This window comes from Perissodus microlepis, chromosome 22 (genome assembly GCF_051167445.1).
Source record: "Perissodus microlepis isolate ML-2025 ecotype Zambia chromosome 22, ASM5116744v1, whole genome shotgun sequence".
Classification (NCBI taxonomy): domain Eukaryota; kingdom Metazoa; phylum Chordata; class Actinopteri; order Cichliformes; family Cichlidae; genus Perissodus; species Perissodus microlepis.
The window spans coordinates 21,057,170-21,083,941 of record NC_140481.1 but is presented as its reverse complement, the minus strand read 5'-3'; the positions used below and the strand labels follow the sequence as shown (position 1 = coordinate 21,083,941).

At 39.5% G+C, this 26,772-nt stretch overlaps 2 protein-coding genes across 7 annotated transcripts; one reads left to right on the top strand and one right to left on the bottom strand.

Annotated features, from left to right (window-relative positions):
- Positions 1-2,848: 2,848 nt before the first annotated feature.
- Positions 2,849-21,358, top strand: tuft1b (tuftelin 1b). 6 transcript variants are annotated; one of them, XM_084919490.1, is made up of 13 exons: positions 2,849-3,108; positions 4,162-4,218; positions 14,712-14,789; positions 14,915-15,007; positions 15,131-15,202; positions 15,351-15,416; positions 16,405-16,488; positions 17,285-17,395; positions 18,570-18,793; positions 19,005-19,110; positions 19,407-19,490; positions 19,974-20,065; positions 20,171-21,358. In XM_084919490.1, the coding sequence occupies exons 1-13, from the start codon at positions 2,998-3,000 to the stop codon at positions 20,241-20,243; spliced, it is 1,251 nt and encodes a 416-aa protein (XP_084775616.1). In that variant the 5' UTR covers positions 2,849-2,997; the 3' UTR covers positions 20,244-21,358. The 6 variants fall into 6 exon arrangements, with proteins under 6 accessions (XP_084775616.1, XP_084775621.1, XP_084775617.1 ...); XM_084919495.1 differs by lacking the exon at positions 2,849-3,108 and having other exon boundaries at positions 4,196-4,218; positions 14,712-14,784; XM_084919491.1 differs by lacking the exons at positions 2,849-3,108; positions 4,162-4,218 and adding an exon at positions 8,778-8,908 and having other exon boundaries at positions 14,712-14,784.
- Positions 21,359-21,518: 160 nt separating this feature from the next.
- On the bottom strand, positions 21,519-25,419 carry LOC146363031 (lipid transport auxiliary protein 1-like). The gene is made up of 7 exons (XM_084919496.1): positions 25,148-25,419; positions 24,949-25,050; positions 24,736-24,844; positions 24,587-24,640; positions 22,986-23,152; positions 22,274-22,332; positions 21,519-22,153 (listed from the first exon to the last, which is right to left on the bottom strand). Exons 1-7 carry the CDS (start codon positions 25,208-25,210, stop codon positions 21,946-21,948), a joined length of 762 nt encoding a protein of 253 aa, XP_084775622.1. The 5' UTR covers positions 25,211-25,419; the 3' UTR covers positions 21,519-21,945.
- Positions 25,420-26,772: the final 1,353 nt, after the last annotated feature.

Here is a 26,772-nt window from a genome sequence, read left to right as displayed (position 1 = left end):
CCCCAGTGAAGCAGGCCTGATTTTTATCAATGGGGCATCAAAACATTCCCTCACTAACAATTACAGAATAAAAGTGGATGAACTGGCTTGTACAGGACACCTCAGCCTGTTCTCACTCCCGAGGCATAATACACTGACGATTTGTCAAGTCCGGAGGAGTTCCTGAAGAACGCGAAAGGTGACCTTCCGCGTTCTTATGCTACGCATGGGTTAGGGATGAAATCCAGCAGAATGAGCTCCCGCGGTAATACTCAAGTGTTTTCTGATTTAAGTAAAATGAACATACATATGTAGATTCATTCCAAACGGTTCTCCTGTTTCCTCATTTTCCGGATCTCCTAAAATAGGGACGTGTTGGGTGCCTGGAAGCGTAACACATACGCTTTGGATAGGAGTGAGAACGTGTTGGACACCTATATCCAACAAGTTTTCATCTTCATAACTCAGTCAATCATTTTTGTGACAATTATAAATATTAACAACATTCTTTTAAATGATGTGCAGGTGGCGCTGAGGGGCCCAAAGTGTGCAAAAGATATATACCTACGGAATTACACAATGACTACCATCGTCTTGCAGCCGAAATCAAGACCAGCAAATGCTTTGGTGGGCCTGTGTTAAGTGTAGTCTCAGTTTCCTGTTCTTAGCTAACAGGAGGGGCACCCGGTGTGGTCTTCTGCTGCTGTAGACCATCCGCTCTTCAGAAATGCTCTTCTGCATACCTTAGTTGTAACAAGTGGTATTTGTGTTACTCTTGCCTTCATATCAGGTTGAAGCAGCCTGGCCATTCTCCCATGACCTCTGGCATCAAAGACATTTTCACCCAGAGAACTAACTCCAGCTCACTCAGTGTTTTCTCTTTTTCTGAACATTCAGTGAAAACTCCAGAAATGGTTGTGTGTGAAAATCCCAGTAAATCAGCAAGTTCTAAAATACTGAGGTGAGCCAGCGAGCCCAGCTGGTACCAACAATCATGCCAAGTCATTTAAATCACCTTTCTTCCTCATTCTGATGCTAGCTTTGAACTTCAGCGGGTCGTCTTAGCCATATCTACGTGTCTAAATGCACTGAGTTGCTGCCATGTGGTTGGCTCATTAGATATTTGTGTTAAACAAAAGTTGAACAGGTGTACCTAATGAGGTGGCCGGTGAGTGTAGAAGTCAGGGAGTTTGAGAGAACATTCGCATTCTTGTTTAAACTTGAGGGGGTGATTATTTCACAAGAAGAAACTAATTATTTTCCAAATCAAACTTATTTAAAATCATAAATGACTCTGAAGAATAAGTGCTATGAAGATGAGATCATAATCCACTATCAAATGTCAAGTATCAGTGTCTTCCCCTGAAGATATTATATGATATTCTCTCTCTTCTCTGAATAGCTTAGCTGAGTCTTTCTTTTAGCTCTGGCTAAGTTTTCTTCCTAGAGACTCTCAGCCTGTAATCCTAAGGTGGTTTACTGTAATTACCAAAGACATCAAGCTGTTCCAGGGACTCCACTTCTTTAAACGTCTGTGTCTTTCCCCTTAGTGAAGAAAGGCAGGCTTAGTTTTTCCATTTTTTTTTTGTTTTGTTAATGTACTATCCACAAATTAGAACCAGTGAAGCTGACTGGATGCACTTAATGATAGAGCCTTTGTCTGAACGCTTAAGTGTAAATAAATTACGCAACTGCACATCATATAATTTTCTGCATTTAAAATAGGAGTGGCATGAAAATAGATCAGCGAGCTGTGAGAAAGTAAGAGGCATCGTTTACGAGCGCTGGTTGTAATTATATGGAGCGCTTCTCCTCATCTAAGTACATAACATCAAAGGAATTTATAGTACCAGTGAGAACATGTAAAACACAAAGCAGTCCAAATATACATGTGAGCTCAACGCAAGAGCTGAGCATATATTACTCACCCCTGTCTAAAGTCCTAACCAGAGTTATTTTACAGTGAGATCACTCATGTGTGACATGACCACAACTTCCATTATAGTCAAGCTTTTCAGTGTGGGAGAAAAAGAGGCTTTAAAATAACCTACACACTTTATAGTGCACAGTGTACAAAGGTAGCAAAGAATAACAAAAAACATTTATGCATGAAAGCCAGTGCGTGTTTGTCGTGGGCTGAACCTTTCCAAAGAAGCTGCCTTTGGAATTTTCATCAGAAGTCTGTTTACCTCCAGGAGCTCCTCTTACAAAGCCGCCATTCTATATTTACAACGGCCTTCATTGTATTTCGGTCATGTGGACAAAGTGGTTACTTTTATGCAGGTGTCGTGGAGCAAACAAGCGTGAATGACAAATAATGTAACAGTGGTGTCTGAAGCCAGGATGCAAAACAGCAACTGGAGCGGAAGGACATTGTAGGAAAATAATAATGTGGGATTATATGGTTTAATCTCTAGTTTAGTTTGTCTATAAGGTAAAGTCATTTCCCTTAATCCCACACCTTCCTGGCTGCAAGTGACAACAGGAAAATAGAGCCTCTGATAGTTTTAGGTAAGAGGTCATATGGCGGGATGTTTTATATGACTTTATGATCACCTAAGTTAGAGTGTTAGTGAATTGTTACATGTTCTGTTTGATCCAGGGCTCTCATATTGTAGATGCTAAGTAGAAAACTTATCTGGGCTGATGTTTCAGTCCTGGTGTCAAAATAAAAGTTTCAAAGCCTTTGTTACTAAATGCAAAAGAGATTGAATAAAACATAATTACAGCAAATTAACATAAAATGCAGTTACAGCAGTTTTCCTGTAAATCCAATTACAGCAGGATATATTTGCTGTTACTCAACCTGTTTACAGTGTAGGCCTCAAGAGAGGTGGCTCCTTGCAGGGCAGGATGGTTATTAAACAGGACTATATCCTCTTTGCAGGTCTAGCACAGAATTAGCTGCGGTGTAGAAGAAGCAGATCCTGCACTTTCAGCACTGTTGTGTTACTGGGACATATTACAGGGAAGTGCAAGAGAAACATTTTTGACAAGACAGATGAAGAGAGACGGCGTATGGGCTCCTTCTGGAAGAAGATCAGACAGGGGGCTGGATACAAAATGCCATGGTCCAGGAGAAGTGCCAGCAAATACCTGTCCGATGGAGGTGGCATCAACTTCTCAGAGGTTAGACAATCTTTAAATAAAATGTGCTCGAAAGCAAAGAAGCCATCACCATGCACTTTACTGCTTACCTTATTTATTTAATTGCGTGAATTTTCCATATAATTCTGTTACACAAGAACGTAAAACGTTCAATTCAACGGAATCCGGTCAAATTACATGTAATTAATTGGTATACATTCAGTTTGTACCAAGCATGTGCTCTTTATTGCTTAATTATATGAGTAAAAAAAACCTTTTATTTTATATATTTACATATATTTCAGTTTTTTATTTTATTTAACCTTTATTTATACATGTAATCCCACTGTTTCAATATAAAAGAGACTAACTAAACTAACTAAATGAAAATCGCGAAAATTGTTTACACAATATTAAAACGGAAAAATTCAGATTCATTTTACTCATATTTATTTCTTCATGTTTATAAGGGCAAATAATGATTTTTACATTGTGGCAAATAAGACATAGCCATTCATTTATATTCATTCATTCAGTGTGAGTAACAACCTTGTATTCATTCATAAATAATCCATTATAAGACAAGAAACCTTAATGATTGCTAATGTGCCTTGAAAGAGAAATGTGTTAAATAGCATATAGGTCGAGTAGCGTTAAGATACTCATCATCATATCCAGCACCACTATTATTATTATGGGAAGAAGAAGAATATCCCGTGTCTAATAGGAAAAACACTGAAATATGAGTAAGTATACAGACAGCTTTAAGCCCAAAATAAAAATGGTCATGTTGGAAAATATGTCAGCAATTGTAAATATGGGCTGCACCGTGGTTCAGTGCATTCCACTTGCATAAGGTAGGCAGGTCTGCTTTACTTTAGCACCTGGACAGTCAGACAGACGGCAGAGGGAGGCAGAAGCGCAGCGGGGTCCAGGTCTCTCCACCTCTCCCCGGGCGTGTGTCGTATTTAACAGTTACTCGCGAAGAGCAGAGTCTGTAAAAACACAGTACTCAAAGAAACCGTGTCCAGTAACTTTGGACAGCTCTGATTTTTCACTTCTTTTTATGTGTTGTCGACACTTCCCGACGAGAAGATGAGCGGCGGCGTGACGAAGGCGATGGAAAAGGGAGAAGAGGACGACGAAACTAAAGTGAGTGATGCTGTGTGACACTAGTTTAAAAGCACTAACTACTAAGTTTAGCGTTGCACTCACCCGGATTTCATACTGGGCACATTTTGGTCCACAATGACATAGTTCCCATTAGACTTCCCAATTTTTAAGAGCAGTTTTTTCATATGAAAGCGAAACTTTTACCCGCAAATAAGAATAAGAATAATAACCTCACATGAACTATGTAAAATAATGTGACGTTAAAGCAAAAATCTATCCTTCCTCATCCTTGTTCACCATATTTGCATCATGTTTCCTTTGCTGAACACAACGCAGACTGTTTTTTATAAAGATGGCAAATGTAACAACATCACTTAAGATGAGACTTAGGATCCTTGGACTGATATTTCTCTAACAGTGTGGGGACATGATCATGAACATTTTTAGTAATACTTAATAAAAATTTGAGTAAACGCTTCTACTCACCTTAGACCGCCAACACTGTTAATTATAAGCTACTATTTAACTAACGACTCTTATTTTTAATAAATAAATAACTCACCTGTGCTGAGGTACTCAATATATGATGCAGTGTTAACTTTTCTTGTTGTTTACTTAAAAAGTGGAATAATGCCAAAAGATGTGGGCTGACCACCGATGCTGAAGTCACTTCAATCAAGGGACTCTGAAGCGCTCACTAATTTTTTAATGTTTTAAACTTTCAGGACCTTAGAGATTAGTTATTCATACCTCACAAGGCCATCAAACGACAATAGTGTAGATCAGGGGTGGGCAATTCATTTCCCCAAGGAGCTGCATGAGAAACTATTTAACTGGTGAAATTAACCAATATTCATTTCATCTCTTTATAAGCTTCTTAAGGAAATTAATTACCCACCTTTGGACTAAAAACTTGCTGCTGTATCCTATAGAAGCTGTAGAAAGAAATTTGACTACTATAAATAAACTATAAATAATGCTAACTGCAACACATATATATTTTAAAGCAGAATTTAATACCGCATATTTGGCAATCCAAGGCAAAACTGTGATGCTGCATCTGCATCGACAACTTCTAAAGGCAGTATACTTCTGATGTCACATATAGCAATAATCCTGTTGTATAAGAAATCAAAATCTAAGCAATAAAAGCATTTAAAGTAATTCCAAATGTTCTGTGATTTCAAAGGATAAAAACACCTCAAGCAAGTCCAGCCACTGTATTACAATGCTTCTTTATTAATAACTTCGCCTGCACAGAAAAATAAGCACTACCATTGTAGATACACCAATATTGCTCTCATGGGCTCAGGAAGTGGAACGGATTCTCGTCCAATCAGAAGCTGGTTCGATCCTTAGCTGCTCCAGTCTCCAGTCTTTCTCAAACTGAGTTGCGTGTGAATGTGTGTGATGTTTACATAGAAAGCACTTACATGTATAAAGAAGTGCTTTTGGGAATGCTTAGAGTGATCAAGTAGAGAAGGGAAGTGCTACACATGAACCTTGACCTTGACCATATACAATAAACTTTTTAAGAATGAACTGATGTGTTCACACAAGGGAAATGTAAACGCTATCAACTCATTAAACACCAGTGAACAATTATAGCCTCTAGCCGTGTTTTGTTTTTGTTTTTTATTACAGATACAGTAACTGTAATCTTTCGAGCCATTGTAGAAGGATGACAAAGCAGGTGACCGGACATTCAAGAAAGTCAAATTTACAGGGAACTCTGAGCGTTACAGCGCTCATTAAGAATGAGCCGGTACTTGTTGGTTTGGTAGTTAAGTAGAAATATGATCACTGGCAATCAAACAGTTTCTTTTCATCCAACTGTCTTGCGCATTGTTTTCTTGAGATGCTTCCTTGTAGATACTAAAATGACAACTATTTATTGTGAATCTGCCAAGTAAAACATTAAACATTGCGTGATGCTGTCAAGATCGCGGTTAAATGAATTTACTGCTTTAAATCAATGATTTTATATGTGTCGAGTCCTGTTGTGATGCCACATGTACTGCATGGTGGCAGCGTGAATGAACAGATAATTTGTTTATAAAGACTCTTGGCAGGAAGCAGAAATCTTTCCCAACAAATGCACTCAGGCTGTTCAAGCATTTCTCCCTCTACTGATAGATCTGGTGCAACAAATTCATATGTAGATGAGAACTGTTTGTGGTTTGGATGGGATCTTGTTTGTGTGGACTGTTCTGAGATCGTTCTTGACTATAGTCTCAGCAGATGCATGCAGCTGAGAAGACAGCAGTGTTTTCACATTCAGTTAAGTAACCGGTGAAATAAATTGCTGAAAAAGTAAATAAAAGCAACCAAATTATTTCATTTTCTGAATTGCCTCTTCACAACCATGCCTGACAAGTAATACGATGTGTTTGTGCTGATATGCTGTGTTTAGTTTTCTCCAGATGTAGCGCTTTGCATTAGGGCCAGACATCTTAATTTTGGTCTCATCTGTCCAAAGAACATTGTTCCTGTCTGCGTTTTGTCCTGCCTCCTTATGTTCTCTATTCTTTTTCTTCTCTTCCTTCTTTTATCTTCTCTTCCTTACCTCATTCCCAAACCGACTGTGTCAGATTGCTGCCTCTGTTGGAGATTTCTTCTTGTAAAAAGAGTTTTTCTTCCCGCAGTCACAAAGTGCATCTTCATATGGGGTTGCTGAGTTTTTCCCCAGAATACAAAATCTTTACCTTACAACATAAAGCACCTTGAGTTGACTGTTCTTTTCCCCCCGACTTTTCAAAAAGAAAATCCACCAATATAGCCGATATTAGATTATTTTACATCATAAAAATGTATTTTAAGGCCACCTAATGTGAAAGAGTTACAGCTATGACTTTTTAAAATAGGTTTAGTGCCATCAGAAACAATTTAAGGCGGTTTATTGTAGTTTTATAGCTAGAAGTAAAAGTGCAATGTTAGTTTTTTGTCTCAAAAATCTTCCCAGTTTTCTTATTCAGAGAGCCTGAGACCCACAGGTGTCGAACTCCAGGCCTCGAGGGCCGGTGTCCTGCAGGTTTTAGATGTGTCCTTGATCCAACACAGCTGCTTTAAAAGGCTAAATTACCTCCTCAACATGTCTTGAAGTTCTCCAGAGGCCTGGTAATGAACTAATAATTTGATTAAGGCGTGCTGACCCAGGGTGAGATCTAAAACCTGCAGGACACCGGCCCTCAAGGCTTGGAGTTTGACACCCCAGGATAAGAGCCTTTGGGTATATTGTATATATCAGGCAGAGAAAACATGTGGGTTTTTTCACCTTAAACATGACCTCAAATAACCCATTTAAATACATTTAGAGGTTTATTTTGTATTAATGGTAACGGTAATTTAAGGGTAATTTTAGGGTCTCTTGTGTCATGTGTGTGAACATGATGTGAACAACAAGCGTGTTCTAGGTAAGGTTGCTATTAAAATACCTTAGCTGGATTCCAATGTGGTTTTCTTAGCTCCACGATGTACTTGGAGAGCGACATGGGAGAGGTCGCATGCAAGTCTTTTGTTTGTATTACAAACACGTCTAAAGGTTATGTTGGAAGTACTCACATGTCAACAAAAACAACTGAATGACAATGACAGCTGGAAGACAGTGAACCGAGGTTAAAGCAGCACTTAGAAGTTAGTGAAAGAATATGGGGATTTTACATATGTTTGTACATATATCACTAAATCAGAGCACGTGTATATATGACTTTTCCCTATGTTAAACATGAGTAAAAATGCTTTGTTGATACTCTATAAAAGTAGAAACCCCATATTGTTTAAAATTGTGAAAATGGTCCTGCACAACTTTCCAAAGACTAAATATGTCGATTAATGATTTTGTACTGTCCAACAGGAAACCAGAAGATTTAGATCATTAGTTTACTAACAAAAAATAACAAAGAAACCATAAAATAAGCATGTTTAAGAGTCCTTCTTAGACGGTCTGCCGTCCCCTCATTTGACAAAACAAATGATTAGCTGATTGTAAGTTGAACTGTCGCTTCATTATAAGCTTAAAATGGCCACGAAACACATGTTATGTAACAGAATATCAGGATTAAGATCATTTAGGAGATGTGCGTACCAAGTCAAAGATAGTTGGATAAACATGCACTAACATGAACATATTTGGTCGGTGAAGCATTTGACTTTTGTTTGCATGGTTTTGTTTGCTCTGCACACACGCACCGTGCCAGTAACTCGTTATATAAAGATACTTCATTAATCTTTGTTATGTAACTCTTAACACATTCCTCAGTGTGCTGCAAACTACCACTGTCACTATGTGGCAGATAAATGAGGTCATTCCTCATGCGTACAGTAAGATACTAACAGATCAAAGAAATCATTAAATGCCCAAAATTAGCGTGACATTCATACCCATGATGAGTGTATGTAAAATTGTAATCACAACTGCTTCCCTTTGTCACATTCATCAACAAAAGATGTTAAAACAAAAGCGCAGTAGGTTCTCATGTTCAGACTCAAGCTGACCATTGTAATATTCGTTTAAATTCAGCTGGCGCTCTCACTGTAGCTCTGACGGGAGAATAATCCGGAGGGGGGGGAAAAAAGGGGTTGGGCAGCTGATGCAGCCTCGCCCAGCCATGTAAGGCAAGACAGCCGTGGCTTCCCATGTACTTAGTCACACAGATAGAGACAGTCTGGATCGCAGCTGCCTGATCATCCCCGGGAAAAGTCCCAGACAACTTTCTCAGCCCAGGTAGATGTAAGTGAGATTCTTTCTGAGATAAAGTGGCATGGTGATTATTATCATGGTGATTATTATGAGGGTAAAGTCTGTGATGGTTCTTGTGGTTGTAATATTTTGTTTTTGCATGGTGAAGTATAGAGCGGTGGTTGGCAGATGATTCATTTAGCTTTGTCTTCCCAGTAGACCAGTCGATACATGATCTCTGCAAGGAAATTCTTTTTCTTTCTCTTTCTTCTGTTTGATCAGCACGATTTCTCCGAAAAGCAACCACCAAACTTTTATTATTCAATCTGAATTGACCTGATTCTGTTAAGTTTCTTCTCACCTCCTGCGTGCTAGCAGCGGTATTTAACTTGTTACATAAAAGTAATTGTAAAAGTGCCACCTCCTATTTGTCAGTTGTTTTCTTGTGTCATGAAAAAAATGATTCAGCTTTCATTGTATTAGTGCAATATTCTTTGGGGATTATTCATGAGACGAGTCTATATTAATACCTATAATGTGTATGGCGTACGCGATCTGTTGGAGCAGGATTTGCGGATAACAAAAACTTGTTTTAAGCGGATAATTACGTCTTTATTCATAAGGTGTTTAGTCTGTTGCTTAGTAATAAAACACGTCTGTTTTGACTGGTAGTGGAGATGGGTAGGTTTCACACATGGCTGTGAACTCGGGGGGTCTTGCTGTGAGTTACTGCTCGGCCTGGTTTTCCCTTTCCAATGTTTTTGGCTTGCTTCAATGATCTCTGAGTGGCTGATCCTTTATTCTGTGTTGCTCTATCCTTTCACTATGACATCATCTCCAGATCAGTGAACAGCAGTCATGGAGGAGTTAGTTGCCCCCTTGGTGGGACGCTCCTCTATTGATTGTGTAAGGTCACCGGCGATAGAGGGATGCTGTGATGCCACCTACTAATCAGTACTCATGAGTCAGGCTGGACAGATTTATAAACAGCTGTTTTCATGTCTCCTGTGAGTCTGTTCCAGTAATGATGATGTGATCTGCAGTGTTGTTGAGTCTTTGATCATCTCAGCTTCAGAGATAATGACTACCTAATTCTGCTCCGCTCCACTTACACTGTACAAGTCCCCCTCATGCTTTTGTGTTCTGGTCTGAGATAAGCCAATCTTAATCTGCTCAGTTAACAGTTTTACAGGTTTAGGAATAATTAACTATTTTGATCATTGTTAAAAAAAATGATCTCCATTAAATAAAATTCTTTTTTTCTTTCCTCCAGTCAAATTACTTCTTTTCTTACATAGTAGTAAACTCCATATCTCCACAATATGAGCTGTTTTAATCCTTTTATATGAATCACTGAAGTTACACCCTCCACTAAAGGAGGTAGAATGAACTAGAAATGCATACAGTAGATTTGGCACCTCTCAGTATTCCACTTCCATTGTTTTTTATGCTGAATGCAGGACATTAGAGACAGAAAACAGACTCTCCCTTTGGGCTCTCTGCTGCTGCTCAGTTACACAGTTAACCTACAGTTTGTCTTTTTACCAGAACGTTTATCTCAGCACTTTGTTTGCATTTTTGCAACTAGTAACTAAATTGTTAGTAATTGTTAATGCTGTTGTGCTAATTTCCAGACCAAATTTTATTCTCACACACCAAATCGAAAAGTTCAATCAACTCCCATAGAAAAGCACGTCCCTCAGTGGCTCTGATATGATCAGTTAAACTATTTTCATGAGCTTTCCCACCTTATGAAACAGTTATATTTGTAAAGATAATATTTCTTTGTGCAAAAAATGCTACTTGACTTTGCACGCTCTGTGTTCTTTAGGCTTTGAAGTTATATGAGGTCAGGCTTTTACAGAAGCGCTGAGCTGCACAGACAAGCCTGGAGAAGCTGCTCTCACAAGTGTCTGCCTCTTTGTCTCAAGACTGGAAGCAGATTATTATCTTCACTGTAAACGCACAGAGCAGATGAAAGGTTTTTTTTTTTATTATGTTCATTAAAAACATGTGAGTTAGCTCATGCCCATAGAACAGATACATGTAGATAGTGGAGCTGTGTAGCTCTGATGATGTGGAAGTATATCGAACAATCTGTAAATGCAAGTCTATGCAAGTCATCCAGTTTAGGAGATAGCTGTACAAATCACTTAAATCTCTTAAATAAAACAGAATTTAATGGGACATTTAAATGTAAATTTAAATTCACAAACTACCCTGGCAACTGTATCATTCTGCAGAAAAGACCATCTAAGACCCTTGTGCTAGTGGCAGGCTTTATAACAATGATGGTGTCTCCACTCGGCTAAGCTGTGATGTTAGCAAAGTGCACACTTACTGGCAGGTGCAGACAGAAGTTTTTACAAGCAACAACTTGCAACAAGGCTTTGGGACTTTTTAAGTATTGGGGTGATTCCTGAAAAGAAACTTTGCAGCTGAGTTTTCTTTCTTTTCTTTCTGGCTCTTTGTGCGCCATAAAGAGAGTGACATCTGGTTTCCTAGCATTCTGTCTAAGGCAGATATTTCTATAGGTGATACTTTTAAAACATAACACAGCGTAGATGACTTAAACCACAGGCCTGGGGAACATATGTCAATCTGATTTTAAGGAAACTTATGCCCTTAAGTCATTCTGTTTTGTCCATACATGCATTTAATGGCTTTTACATCAGGACTTAACAGTCAGCACTTACTTCTATGCAAAAAAAAAAAGAAGCATTCAGCTATTCTCAGTTCTATTTCACCTTGGAGCATGATCACAGGTAGAGGCTAGCTGCTCTGTAATAACACATAATAACACTTTTTGTAGGAAAGGTGGTTAATAAGTCTTGCAGTCAATTGCTGGGACTGTTTTCATGCACCTGGCCCCTCCAATATGTGCAGTCAAGTCATTGTGTGAGCTCTGACTTGTGATTCATTACAACTATTACTGTCAGCAGAAGAATAGCATGTGGTGAGGTGCACTGCCAGCTCCGCCCAGGGTGTGCCTGTCCCATGATCCTGCCTGCGTCTCTGTTGAGAGCAAAGCCCTTGAGGTGTCCCTCCCTCAGATCAAAGTTTCAGACTTGGCTTACCTCTCACCGCCTCTGTGCTGATGGTTTTCAGGTGGCACAATCGCGCTCTGAGAGCTGCCATTCAAGCTAAGCCATTTGTTTGAATTGCAAACAGAGAACTGGTCGCTTACGTCAGTAGCCAAATGTGTTCCCCGCATTTGATGCGTTGTTTAACGTGGCATGTTCATGCATGCACCGAAACACTCCAGAATCCGAAATCTGTTTCCACTCATTCACACAGTTTCATTTTATCCCAGCGACCATCGTGATGAGCAGCCACTAATCAACAAACCACCAGCAGTCAGTGGGCATACCCCCAACTGTCTTGCCACAGCATTACTGGAAGCCTGACACGGTTAAACGGGATTTCACAGGAAAGAAGGCATTGCTGACTAATGAATTTGCCAGTTATCGTATGTGAAACAAAATCTGTAAGAAAAAAGAGCAAAATATCTTATTCTATGATGCGTTCTACTTTCCATCTGGTGGTTTTCTTGATTAAAAGTGCTTTTCAAGTTTAAACCCCGAGCTTGTTTGGGATTACACTGTGTCCCTTATATCTCTAGTATGTGTGTCCATGTGCTCACAAGTAATGCTTTCTTAAAGCTGATGACAGACTGTGGTATGTAGAGTACGTGTCCGTGCCTCTCAGGTGTCATTTTCACTGGAAGCAATTAAAGGTGTGTAAGTAAGAACAATGTGTGAGAAACATTACAATTACTAAATTATTTCAAAAGCATGCTGGGTGCCACTGATGAAACAGGGTGGTATTAATAATGAGAATATTATAGAACAAATAGCATGTAAATGTAAAATATGATTCAGGTAGAGTTTTATGGCATTCTTTTGCAGAACCAGAGAGGGAGAAACATCTGGTTCTTTGCTCTCTTTGCATTTTGTGAAACACAAGCATCTCAAATGCTTGTGAAATAGCTAAAATACCTTTGTGATGGAAAACAGGAGGCTGGAACTGGAGAAACATTTTTATGTGGGGATCAGTAAACCAGTGAACAGCAGCTGTAAACATCTGGTGTACGCAATACAAGTAAACAAATCAGCATACCTCAAACTCATGCTATCAGGAGTGTTTGAACTAACTCAGCATATTCTAGCCTTTTGTCATAATAGTAATAGTTTTTGGTATTTACTATAGGATTACAAGTTCAAGTTTTTAAACTAAACGAAGAAGACAGTTACAGTGCAAGAGCTTTATTTTTGCCTCAGGCTCTTAAGCTGTGCGCCATTTTTGCAGCTACCTGTTGCCCTCTGTGGTCGACGCCCACAGGGAATTTAATTAAGGCCACTGATGACAGCGTGCACAGCAGAACCACAAAGCACACAGTGTTTTCACAGGAGCTCGGCCTAAACAATGACTTAGCATATTAAGCACTCCATATGCTCATATACTGTAGGGTGGGGACACCCTGAAAACAAACTATACATGAGCTATACAGTCCAGACATAGTGGATTTGGAGATAAGATAAAAATGAACTGTTACGTAGCTCACCAGCAATTAGAGTGTTATCCTTCACTTTCAGGGGATTTTGTTTGTCAAAAGGACTAAACCGTTTGTTTTCTTTGCATACTTGGACTAAAGCAACACAAATACACCTTCATCCTACTAAATGGGTGTTCCCAGGGACAAGTGCGTGTTTTTACAATATTAAGTATTTGTTTGTTATGTGGTTTGACTAAAGTCACAGGTGGGTTTAGCTGATTTTCTCGGGTGAGTTAAATGTATTCGTGTCTAAGTTTGTGGGAGAAAAAAATGAAAAGTACCCCTCAAAAATGAATTACTACAGCAAGTCACGCTGATTAGCATGTGAGCGTAGATTAAAGAGTCATGATCAGCACACAATGACACGTACTTCCAGTGAAAGAGTACTCTCACTGGCGGGAGTGTCTGCCTTATTAGGAAAACAAGATGCAACACTATTGCAGCAATAACTGGCAAGGACAGTTTAAGGAGATGATCCACACAAGGGCACATTTACTGGGATTCCTACTGCCTCATTCACAGAGCAGAATTAACTAGAACTGAACTGAAATATAAGTAGGCGATATATCAAAATAATAGAATAGAATAGAATAGTATACACATATAACAATATCTATAAAATAGAATGCAATGCACTGCAGTAGATTCAAGAGAAGAGGTCACATCTCTCGGATCAAACATAAGGCATGATGCACTGATCAAAACAAACCAAACAGAACAGATACTATAAAAATGAGTAGAAGAGATGGACAGTTACAGTGAATTACGTTGGCCATGAGTTATGTTAGTCAAACCATCTGAATCTTTCTGGAATTTCCAGTGTGTGTGTGTGTGTGTGTGTGTGTGTGTGTGTGTGTGTGTGTGTATTATATAAACTTTAGTTTATAAAAGCCTGCATGACAAATAATCTCCGTATTTTCGGTTTCCGTTGCCAAGGCGACACGTTGACTCTGGAGTGACTAAGCAGTCACGGATGTTTTGAGTTGTGATATTTTTGTCCCTGACTGGTCAGCCTTGGTTTCATTTTCTCCAGTGTTTGGTCATAATCACCAGACTTGGCCACGAGGGCAGCAGTGGAAATGTTTCCTCATTGGCGGTTGCTAGGCTTCACAGTTTATCTGTGTGGCATCCAAGGAGAAACCTCAATAAAGGGGAAGTTTTATGCCCCCCCAAAAAAACACTCTCTCTCTCTGGCTTTCAGTTCCACCCTGTCTTTCAGTTGAGACTTTCATTTTGAGCCCTGCTTCATTTCCCCGATGCTTCATTTAGCACATCTTCTTATCTCATCTTTCATTTCAGGACCGTTGCAGGCAGCTTAGACTCAGCTTACAACGTCGAGACCAGACAGGCAACACCTCACAACAGCACAACAGTAAGGTACAACTTCAAAGCAGTTTTAAAACTATTTGTTAACTGAGAGAAAGAGAGGAATGCAGAATGGGAAATTTGATATATACATATGAGGGTTTGTGTTTGTTTTTGTTTTTTTATACTGAATGTAGGAGAGAACCATAGAATTTGTGCCACCGCAAGAACCTGAAGAGCAGGAAGACGAAGTTGAAGTCAGACCTCACATAGAAGTTGAAGTCATCAAAGTATGTGAGCTTGTTTTGCTTGCTCATGTTTATTGATAAAGTTTGAGCAACTCAACATTTCAGTTTTAACTGAACTACAGTCACGTGTATTATCTAACATGCTGCGGTCACTGTGTCATCCAGTTTTACCTCGGAAAAAACCCACCGGAAGAAAGCGTCAAGATGCTTACGGACGAGGTGTCCCAGATTCAGGAGGTCAGTGTGTGGACAAGTCAAAGCTGAAAAGCTATTGGTGGAAAGCAGAGTGTGTTTCTTTAAGCACAGCGTTCAGCTGTGTCAAGGGTATACCTGGGGTTCTGCATAGTACACATCTTTTTAATGCCTGATGTGTTTTTGTATTTAGGTGAGGTATTGTCTGAAGACTCTGAGACAGCAGATGGCAGCCAGGCAGAATGGCAACAACAACAAGGTACACACCCTCTGCCTCAGAAACAGTTCAACAGATTATCTTTGGTCCGGCAATTTGGAAGAATAGTGATTTTAATGCCTTAAAAGGATCAAAAGGTTAAGTATATTACAAGTTATGTATATATGTGCTGCATATAAGGCTAATTTCCTCCTCTGACCAAACAGTAAAGATCTACAGTAAATATCTACCAATTTTACAAGATCTACATGACATTTATAAAATAAAATAAAAAGCTTTTTTAGATGAGCTTTGCCCTTAAAATAGGTAGCAGCATCTAAGTAAAATGCAAATGACTGAGCAGAGTTAGTGGTTAACAATAGCCTCCATATAAATGATAGAATATTTAAGCAAGAGTTACAACTGGAAAATTACTTGCCTAGTTTAGATGTTATTTTGCAGGGTTTAGATGTGGGGCTTAATCATTCATAGATGCTCTGTTGCTTGGGAGAGCTTGGAGATGACTATCATTATTTATTTGAATGCAATTTTTTTAAGTTGCAAAGACAGAAATATCTGCCTGTATCCTTCAGTTTGATACCAAATGCATATCAGATAAAGAAGATGTTATTATTGAGCATAAACTTGTAACTGCATTTGAACATGGGTAATTAGTTGATAGGTGTATTTAGTGCAATTTAATTTAATGTAATGTTTTTAACATGGGACTATAGAAAGTGACCTTTGAGTGCAGTCACTCCAGGACCTGCAGCTTTTAGAGCTTCATAGGTTGCTGCTTGGTCTTTGTGAGTGTTGAACTGTGCGTGTGGGTCACCTTCTCTTAACCTAAGAGGCTTACGAGACCTGCATGGCCTTTAAAGCAGACATATGGAATACCCAAATTATGTAACACCTTAGTGCTTCTGCTTCTTGGTTTAAACACAAACACAGCGTATCACAATATTAATTGTGTAGACCTGAACTGTTCCATTTTATGTGCAGCTTTTTCCGCACTAATTCCTCCTCCCATTTGCTCCTTTTTCCTATTCAGCGTCCAGCCAATGGCTTCAGAGTCAAAGCACCCACCAGCCAACCAGGTGTCATCAATGCCAACGGCGTCCACACCGATGCTTACGTAAGCTCGCCGTAGTTTGCAGAATTATCTGACCTCTTCTGAGGCGCTCCCGTGTGTAGCCTTTATCATTTGATTATTCATCAGTTTGAGATGAATGAAATGGGGAAATGGAAGAAGTCACTTTCAGCTGCAGTTCATTTGAATGCATTCAAAGTTTTATTCAAATGACAGTCGTGATGGAAAAAAATGCCTGTCCCTGCAGCAGTTCCTCATTGATTCAAACCAGACAACTGCCTGCTTTTGCAGAGAAAATGCTACCCAGGCTTTCATCAGCTCATAACAAAGCTTACCACACACACACAAGATATTGTCTTTCCCATGCATTATTCTCGACTTGGCGGATCATAACAACTGCTGTAATTCAACACCATCTACCAAGCAAGCAGTGTTGGAGCTGCAAGAAAGCTTGTGTGTGTTTGTGTGTGTGCATGCTAGTCAAACCCAGTATCTTCTATGTATCGTATATAGGTAAGGTAGGATCAATTTACACTTCCCTTTAAGTGGTTTCAGATTGTATCACAGTGCATTAGATGTGTTGTGTCTCCGGTAGAGGAAACCATTCTGTCTTCCCAAATAGGAGCCTTGAGTTAAAAGATTATCTAAGCAGAGTTTAACAGCTCCTTGTCTAAATGATTTTGTTACCTCAGGCTGGACCATGCAGCCTTGTAAACACAAAGCAAATGGCCTATCAGCAGCCTCTTTTATCAGTTTGTTAGCCTATGTTGAGCCCTCTGGTTCAAGAGGCTTGTGAGCTTAAATCTAATTGAGCACTTTCTGTGTGTGTGTGCACTCTCAGGTTGGGGATAATCAGGAGGAGAGTGCGAGGCTCAGAGAGGTGACCAAACGCCTGTATGCTCAGCTGAAGGAGATGGAGAAGCAGCATCAGGAGGAGATCGACATACTGCAGGTCTGTATCAGGAGATGAGTAACGTGACACAGCTTCCTGTCCACTGCAGCTATGACTCACCCCTCTGATGCTCTCTTGCTCCTTTAATCGTCCTTGTTATCTGTCAGTGTTATCTTTGGATTTCATCCCTCATCTTGTGATCCTCCACTGTTTGGATCTTTGCTCTGCAGTACATTCATCTGTCAGGACATGTAGGGGCACCGCCTGAAGACAAACACTTTACTTTACATGTGCAATTCTTTACTGTTAGTGACTCCAGCGAAACAAAATTACGCAACAGGAGGATATGAGACATTATTTACTAGGAAGTTATCTAAATCATTAATTTTTTTGACTTTTTTGACTAATTTTTTTTTAGACAGAAATAGCCGAGAACAATACATTTAAAAACAAAACATACAGTCACTTATCAAGCTAAAGGGGATCAATTATCCTGATTTTTTATATCAAATATACTTTGTTACAATGAAAGTTTCAAGTGGTAAGGTCAAGTATGTACAAGCAATACCTGTGAGCCAGCAGCTCAGGCTTTAGACTGCATTAAATGCTCAGTTTCAGCATTTTTGTACTCGTAGCTCTGTGTGGGATCATAGAGGGAGGATATTCTTAATATGGTCATCCCAGACACACAGATCTGCTGTTTAACCTTATGTTTGTGATCAAGAACACGTAAAACTACTCTAGTAGAGTCCAAGAATATATTTGTAGGCATAACAGGTTCCCTTTAATGCTGCCAGGAGAAATTAATAAAGCTTAGAATCATTAATTTAGCATTTCTAAGAAGCCCTAAGGAGACAGATTGGCAGCCTGTGCCGAGATATACGCCGCCTCTCGCCCAGTGACTGGGACAAGCTTCAGAATGGATCCATGATTTCTGAGTAGGCAGTGTTTTGCCTCAACTAGTTCAACACTTTGAACATCTCATGTAACAAAAAGCAATAAAAAGGTGCAAATAAAATGAAACTGGGGGGATTTCAACTAAGCCGCATTTTCTACTCAGGTGGCAACATAAGTGAAAAAATACGTGGAGTTACAATTTGTTAATTCAATTATCTTAGGGATGCTAACTGTGGCAGTGAATCGGCCTTATCAAATCAACAAAAACCAGACTCAGGTCAAACTTTATATTATAGCACACCAGAAGGAAGTTCTCACACTTTGATTTTCCTCGCAGGCCGAGTCAAACGAGTATCAGGCACAGCTGGCTGAGCAGACAGAGCGGCTGCAGAAGGCCGAGGAGCAGTCTGCAGAGAGAGGTCAACGGGTGGAGGAGCTGCAGAAGCTGCTGGGAAACATGGAGATCGAGAACGGCATCCTCAAAGACAAGATGGCTGCAGGAGAGGCGGAGCTGCTGCAGCTTAAAGCAGGCGGAGAGGAAGCAGGAGAGAAGGAGCAGAGGTAAGACTGCACGCAGACTCATAAAAGAAGAAGTTTCTAATAAACCAATAATGAGGAAAGGCTCTGCCTAGAGAGCATCTTATAAAATCTTATCTGATTGATGTTGCGTTATTTAAGGGAAAGCCACTTTTATGTCCTGCAGTAAAAGAGAAATACATCTTTTACTCACATAGTTGACTGTATATAAGCTTTCTCATGTATCTGCTTTCAGGTGTGCAGAGCTCGAGAAGGAGGTGGCTGTCCTGAAGGAAAAGATTCATCATCTTGACGACATGTTAATGAGTCAGCAGAGGAAGGTCCGCCACATGATCGAACAGGTATTTATGCACATAAGGATGTTGCCTGGTGGTGCATAGTGTACACAGACACACACAGACTTGCAAGCTGCCCATAAACACACACACACACAGGAAGCCACTAATGAGAAAATGTGATTTCTGAGGAGGCGGCCACATGAAGTAGAATTGATTTGGGGAATGAAGCCAAGCGGAAGCATGTGGTGAAGCAGAACCGCTGGTGATAAATAAGTGATGATGCATCTGCTTCAAGCAGACAAGCATCTTGTGTTATTCATACGGTCTCTTATTGTTTGTTTACTATATCTATAACGCAGCTCCAGAACTCCCGCACGGTTCTGCAGGAGAGAGATCGAGCCATCAGGGATCTGGAGGAGAAGGTGGCTTTCCTGGAAGCAGAGGTGAGGAACTTTCTAAAGAAATGCAAACAGGCTGAATCACTGAATTTATCTCTGTTTTCTTTTGTTTTTAAAGCCTTTCTTTGCTCAAAAGATGATCAAAAACAGCTGTAGCTTTCTTAAATGAGCTTTTCAAATCTCATAATAAAAGAGTCTATTATCCATGGCACATATAAAAGAAGGTGGTGCTCAAAAAAATGCACTTTTTGCTCCTGGCTGTGCCCAGGCATGTTAGAAAAATTCGTTGGCCTATTATTTCAATGAAATTATATTTTTTGCAATTATAGATTTACAACATCATCAGAATAAATTAGGTGTTGGTCACAGAACCATAAACTGTCTATCGATGTCACGTTTTAGTCTTTTCATGGGCTTTGCCAACAGTAGGAAAATATAAAATGGCTTTGTTGTTTGAAGTAAAGCTGTACCTGTGTCAAGCCGAAAGAATGCGCCGTTTAACGTCGTTAATCCCGTTCCTGTTTGCAGAACAAAGAAATGCATGACCACATGGAGTACTACCTGGCAGGCCAGGATCTTCCACCCTCATCTACTGAGAACAAGCCAGAGGTTGTTTACAGGTGAGCCATCACTTCCTAACTTACAGTCCTTTCTATTAGTCATCCTACAGTCAGATGTCTAAAATAATGTCTTAACATTTCTTTTTCTCCCCCACCTCTGTGCAGCAAACCGCTGACACCGACAACTCAGAGCAGCAAAGCCCTCCCATTCATCAAAGTCATTGAGATCAAATCATGATTGGAGAGACAACCAAAGGAGTTAAATACTGTGTACATATTTATATATTTAACCATATATGTAAAATGTAGCTCTGCAGTGATTTTCTTTTAATTGTATTTTTATAAAGGCTGTTTTAGCAGACCTCACGCACATTCTGTCGATACCTCGTTGTTGCTTCTAGGGCTGTTCTTTGTACCTTCTCTTGGTTTCCTCAAAACAAACAGGGATCCATGCAGAATCTGAATAAGCTGTTTCAACAGGTCAAACTATAAGGCGTGTCAGTTAAACCAGCGGTCCCCAACCCCCGGGCCACGGACCGGTACCGGTCCGTGAGTCGTTTGGTACCGGGCCGCGAGAGTTGAGGCTCGGGTGTGAAATGTATGGTTTTCAGGGTTTTTATCGGTTTTTAGCGTTATTTTGTTATCGTTTTTTATCGTTAACTCTGTTTTCCTGGGTCTTTTCACGTGTGTTATGAATAAATCTTCTTTTTTTCTACTTTTATTTTGTTGTATTTATCCGTGACACCTTAAAGGCCGGTCCGTGAAAATATTGTCGGGCATAAACCGGTCCGTGGCGCAAAAAAGGTTGGGGACCGCTGAGTTAAACGCTGTTGCTAGTCTAGGTCAAATGCACGAATAATCACAGTGATTTTAGTGTTTTAATGATCACAGTCACTCTCGGGGTTCAGGGTCAAATTCCTCAGTGCTATGCACCACGTTGCCAATAGCAGGCGTGCGGTTATGATGTCAGCAATAAAATTTGTTTCACGCTTAGCTGAGAGATTGGGTCAATCGTCATACTATTTTGATTTAAGTTTGACATTGTTTTAGCTACGCAGGGACAGACTAACTACTGCCTCAACGCGCTTATTGTACAGGCCAAACATTTTTTGTGCTAAAAGGTTATATTTAATTACGCTTATTTTTGCTTGATTATTAACATAATTATGCATTGTTCGCATTGACTTTACAGCTTCTTCCTGTCAAATACCTTGTTGCACTCCAGGATGCATATTTTTAGAAAGTTACTTTATACTGTGAAGAGTGTAGATACCCTGAAGTTCAGTCTGCGTCACTTTTCTGTAAACTTTGTCCAGTTTTATTTAAATTTAATAAAAGAAATGGTTTATTTGACTCAGTTGATTTACAGCGCTTTTTTTTAATCATGGGTTACTATATCCTTCCTCTATGACCTCACACCGCCACCTAGAGGAAATACAGGGACAATAATTATAAAAAAAGAGGATGGGAAAGTTCCCTCAAAACCACAAAAACCCTTTTATCTTCATATAAATACACGTCACACGTATGAATTTAATAAGTTAGCATAAATATCTTACATTTGTACATTAATCAAACATTTGTATTTACAATTTCAACTCTCAAGAAAAAAATAATAAATTCAGTTGACTTGCTGCTTTTACAAAAATGAAATGAAATCTTTGCTGGGTTGGCAACAATTATGTTTTCCTCTGCACACATTAAACAGCAAACACACACATACAGAAAAGGGGGAAAAAAACTCCTGTGACAGCAAGACTTTAACAACTGCATCATTTTCTAGATCAAAAATATAGAGGATGACGCTGTCCATTCTGAGCTTATTTTAAGTTTGATGTTTTAAAGCTCATTTTTAAAGCCAACCAGTCAGTCTGCTACAACTTTTTATTTCCCAGTAGACTGACCGCACACCATACAACCATCCTATGGCAGTCAGTGCATCACAGCGTGCTCTCCAGTGTGTTGTAGTTGTCTTTGAAACTTTTGAGCTCCAGAAAGTGTTTGGGCCTCTTGCTGCGCTGGCCGGTTGAAGGCAGGTAGGTGACCTGGATGGTGGAGGGAGTGCTGCGGACAGGAGAGCCTGTCAGGTCCTTGGCTGCAGACTGGTGATGCTGGTCGAGGCTGGTGGTGCTGGAATACGCCTTCACGCTGAGGGTGATAAAACAGATGATTTCAAATGTACTGCATAAACTGACAATGCAGACTGCATCACTTGCTGCAACAGAAATAAGACTGGTTTCAAGTCTGGACCAGTACGGTGACACTTACACGTCAGCCAGTTCGTTTAGAGCTTGCTGATATTCAAGAAACTCAGGTTCCCCAAACACCTGAAACAAATATTTAAATCCACATCAGCAGATGAAAGAATTAAACTCGTTATATTCTTGTCTTTTATGAACCCTCTGTGCCCCTCTGTTCTTCTAGTGAGTGTGTCAGATCACAGTTTACTTCATAATGTCAGGTGATGAGCAACCACAACTTTTTATCTGAAGGAGGCTGTAAAACTTTGTAAAAAGACTCGATGAGTCAAAGAAGCAGGATCACTGTCATCACGAGGATTTCCAGAACTTTTCTGTCAATAAGAGTTGCTGATTCAATAAGTGCATGCTATAAGGCCATGTTACTGAAACTTTGTTTGAAGTGGCTTTAATGTTGTTAGACTCAGACACTTAGCAAATAAACTTTCATGTGATGTGAAAACGTAATCGAACAGGAGACAAGGCTTGAGTTGAGGAGGAGGATGAGATGGAGATTAGAGGGAGAAGAGAGAGCAGTGGTGGAGGTGGCAGATGAAGAAGACGTCTTAAATGGTCCTAAATAGTTTGAAAGCAATAACTGCAAAATCTAAATTAAAATGATATTTAGAATTAAAACTTTACGGTAGCGTTAGATTTTCCATTCTTTCTGAATTCTGGAACCTGAAACATTCTAATAAAGTTCTGTTGGGATACAGTAAAATGCAGTAAAAACGTTTATGCACCCCAGTCCCATGACGAGCGCTGTCGTAGCCTTCAAGCAAACGGTCAATAAGTGCACTGCGGCTGCTCTTTATCAGAGAGTGGGAGTTGCGCAGCTCAACTAGCCAGCTCCTGAAGCTGCGTCCAGTAAATGCGCTGGGGCTCCCACTTATCTCCTGCAAAGGAATTCCTGTGGCAGAGAGAGGAAGGAAGACAAGTTGAAGGTCAGGAAAGACGTTTTAATGCTTTAAATGGAACAAAAACAAAACAAGAACAGAATTAAAAATTATTTTTACAATAATAAAAAAAAAAGCTGAGACACAGTAGAAAATTCAACTGAAACCACAACAAAAAGACTTGTGAATCACTAAAACTCTATATTTCACTCAAGCTTGAAACTTTTGTGCCACCACTGTTTGGCCAAAATTACAGAGAAAGCTGAGAAATGCATAAAACCACTGAGTGGACATATTACAGCTAACTGGCAAATGGTTACCTTTAATATGCCCAACAACGATTATATCATCTACTGATATAAAATCAGAAATATAAACAGACTCAGAGAAATCAGGCTGTCAGGTGGCACAGCAAGAACTCATGAACACGGCTGCAAACCACCACCAGCCAACTCAGTGGTAAGCTGCATCCACAAAGCCAGTTCAAACTCTACTGTGCAAATATGGGCCTGAACTGCTTTAAGTTGGACTCAGCTGAAGCATAAAATGATCCTGTCTTCTTTTGGATATTCTGACACTTCCGCTGGGATAAAGAGGAAAGGTGCTATCCAGGTTCAAAACCCATGTCTGTGCAGGTATAGGGGTACATTACTGCAACAGCACAGCTTGCATATGTAAGACGGCTTCATTAATTCTCCTGGACAACATGTTTTGGAGCAACACCATGTTGAATCTATGCTAAATCGCCTTTTGCATGCCGGTTCAGTAAAAGAGTTAGGGTGCTGAACTGGCCTCCCTGCAGATCAGATCTGTCACCCACTGAAAAAAGAATGAAAAGGGTAGCCCTGAACTCTACAGCCAAAATCCTATATAATTCAATAACTCAAAACTACAGCAATATAAGTAAAACACTTGAAAAAGATGATGTGGGTTTGGACAGCTGTGAACAAGCTCAACATGTTCAAAATGTCCTCCTTGAATCCATGAACCTTCTCTGTGGTCTTCCTTTGTTCCTCCTGCACCTATACCTTCCAGTATATCCACTATCCCTCCTCTGCACATGTCCAACATATCTCAGCCTTGCTTCTATAACTTTGTCTCCAAACTGCTCAACCTGAGCCGCATTCTCTCTTGCTTCTACCTCTCCACCTGCTCCCTCCTTTTACTACAGATCACGATGTCATCTGTGAACATCATAGATCATCAGAGACTCCTGCCTGACCTCATCTGTCAACCTGTTGATCACCACTAAACTGGAAGGGGCTCTGAGCCAATCCACTGAGCCAACCTGTCGCTCCTGCTGCACACCTCACCGCTGTCTCGCTGTTCAAAATGAACATATATTTTCAAAATAACTTTTGAAAAAAAATGTACACAATTATTACACTAAATGAAATCCTGCCCACTGTCACCATGAATACATTTAAGGAACAAATTGTAACTCTCACCTGAGTCACGGATTGCATCCAGAGCTTTCATCCTGTACAGGTAGTTGTAGCAACCTTTGAAATATAAGATATCATATTGTTACGTTTAAAAAAATAAATAAATAAAAAGGACAACATTTGCTCAAAATGAGTTTAAAAAGCTGACTGACTTATCTGTGATGCCCGCTTCAGTCTGTCGTCTTCTTCTGACAGGAGCCGAGGTTCATAACGTATCTCATGAACTTTGGACAGTCTGGACTCAATCTCCTCCCTCAGACCCTGTAGATTAATTCATAAAGAATTTATCAATATTAAGGCACAAAAAGTTAATAATAATAATAATAATAATAATAATAATAAAACAGTAAAGATCCACGCCTCACCTTTGGTGCATTGTGGCCAATAGGTACATGAGGCCCTCGGCGGGATCTCATTGCAAAACGCATGATCTGCCTTTTGACGAATATAAACAGCAATACAAACACCTGAACACAAAACCAAGCGTGACAGGATTGAGGTTAAAACTTATCATAAACACACCACCGTGTACCAGGTATCGAGCTTTTACTGTAACTTACTCACCAAGCTTCCATAGGCCATAACCAAAACAACATTGACTCCAGATAACGGCGATGACTCTGCCATGCTGCCTGTCAGTGCTTACTGTCTATGCGACGACGAATCACTCTACAGCTTCAAAGTATGCTTCGAAAAAATAAAATATCAGCAACTGAGCTGACCCTTGTCTTTTTCTTCATGGGCATCATGCGCTAAGATATGCTACTTAGCTTTCAGTTAGCTTTGCATTGTGAGGGCGGAGCCAGAGCTGATTTCCGCTGGTGAGTGTTGGATTACCGTAAAAATCATGCAAGAAGGACACGCTAAACAGACTTCCTGTCGTTATATGATGCTTAGTATCTAGGTTATTATAATTATCTATTACTAAAGTACAAACAAAGAACTGCAAAAGAAATAAATAAAAATAAATAATTTTTTTGCACCCCCCCCCCCCCCAAACAACTAAGTAAAATTCATCTGTAAACACAACCTGCCTAAAAGGGCACAATTTATATCATATACACATTATATTACTGTTGGTGATGTTTGTAACACATTCAATGATCTATGTAGAATGTAATACTTATACATATTATTTTACCTGTTTCATTTTTTGTTTATTATTATTATTATTATTAGTAGTAGTAGTAGTAGTATTATACAACACTATGTAAAAGTATTGAGCCAGCCCTGTGTGAAACAGAAGCATAACTAAAAATCTAAAATACATGAAAATGCAGTATATTAGGAAAAATAATTCTACTATACTTGAAAGTTAACATTTGGTATAATCACCTTTAATTCTTCAACACAGCCTGAACTCTTAGGTTGTGGACAACCACTTTGTACCTCTCCTTTGTACTTTGTACACTGAACACAGTCTGAACCAAATATTTCAAATTTGTATTTATCACTCCACCAGACCTGGTGCCCCTGGCTTTCAGTCCAGTTCTTGTGTAATTTAGCATATCTCAAACTTTGCTCCCTCCTTTCCTGCATTAAGAGTGACTTGTTGACAGCCACCATTTCTGAGGCTTCACGAACAGTAGATGGATCATCTGAAGGACCAGATACATCTCTCAGGTCCTGTGTGTGGATTTTTTCTTAAGGACGTGGCTTTTAGATATTGCTCATCTGCTGAAGATATTTTTTTTAGGTCTTTCATTGCTTCACTGCTTCTATCCTCCTCATATCCAGTTTCCTTAAAGATGTTTATAGCACAAGCACATCATGCTGAGATATGCCAAGTTTTCTGTTAGAAGCACTTTGGGAATCACAAAAATAGTATTTTATGTCTGTCAATTTTTGAATAGATTCAGCTAAACAAATGGGAACAAGCCATGTGTTTGACACAGGCTGCTGGAAAAAAAGTGTCTAAAGATGCAATTCACAATTGGTTCTTTGTTGTGTGTTGTATGTTGACAAGGGCTGGACTAGAAATGAGTAAAAAAGCAGCTAATGTCCGGAGGAAAACTTTGAAAGACATCAGAATGCCTGGAGAACTGGTGCTCACACATTATCACAGCATTTATGCATGCATATACTACATATGAGGGTGTTATTATGAGTATACTTGTGCATAAATATCGACTATTACTTGTTCATTTACACATCAGTTGAATATATTATTATTATTATTGTTATTATTA

What these genes read in the sequence shown, in the direction of transcription:
- tuft1b (XM_084919490.1), top strand. Translation starts at nt 2,998, where the DNA reads ATGGGCTCCTTCTGGAAGAAGATCAGACAGGGGGCTGGATACAAAATG. An exon ending in AGGTGTCCCAGATTCAGGAG is followed by an intron (nt 15,203 to 15,350) that starts GTCAGTGTGTGG and finishes TTTTGTATTTAG; the next exon opens with GTGAGGTATTGTCTGAAGAC. An exon ending in AGAATGGCAACAACAACAAG is followed by an intron (nt 15,417 to 16,404) that starts GTACACACCCTC and finishes TTTCCTATTCAG; the next exon opens with CGTCCAGCCAATGGCTTCAG.
- LOC146363031 (XM_084919496.1), bottom strand. Translation starts at nt 25,210, where the DNA reads ATGGCAGAGTCATCGCCGTTATCTGGAGTCAATGTTGTTTTGGTTATG. An exon ending in TTATGGCCTATGGAAGCTTG is followed by an intron (nt 25,051 to 25,147) that starts GTGAGTAAGTTA and finishes TTTTGTGTTCAG; the next exon opens with GTGTTTGTATTGCTGTTTAT. An exon ending in GCGCTCGTCATGGGACTGGG is followed by an intron (nt 22,333 to 22,985) that starts GTGCATAAACGT and finishes TATTTGTTTCAG; the next exon opens with GTGTTTGGGGAACCTGAGTT.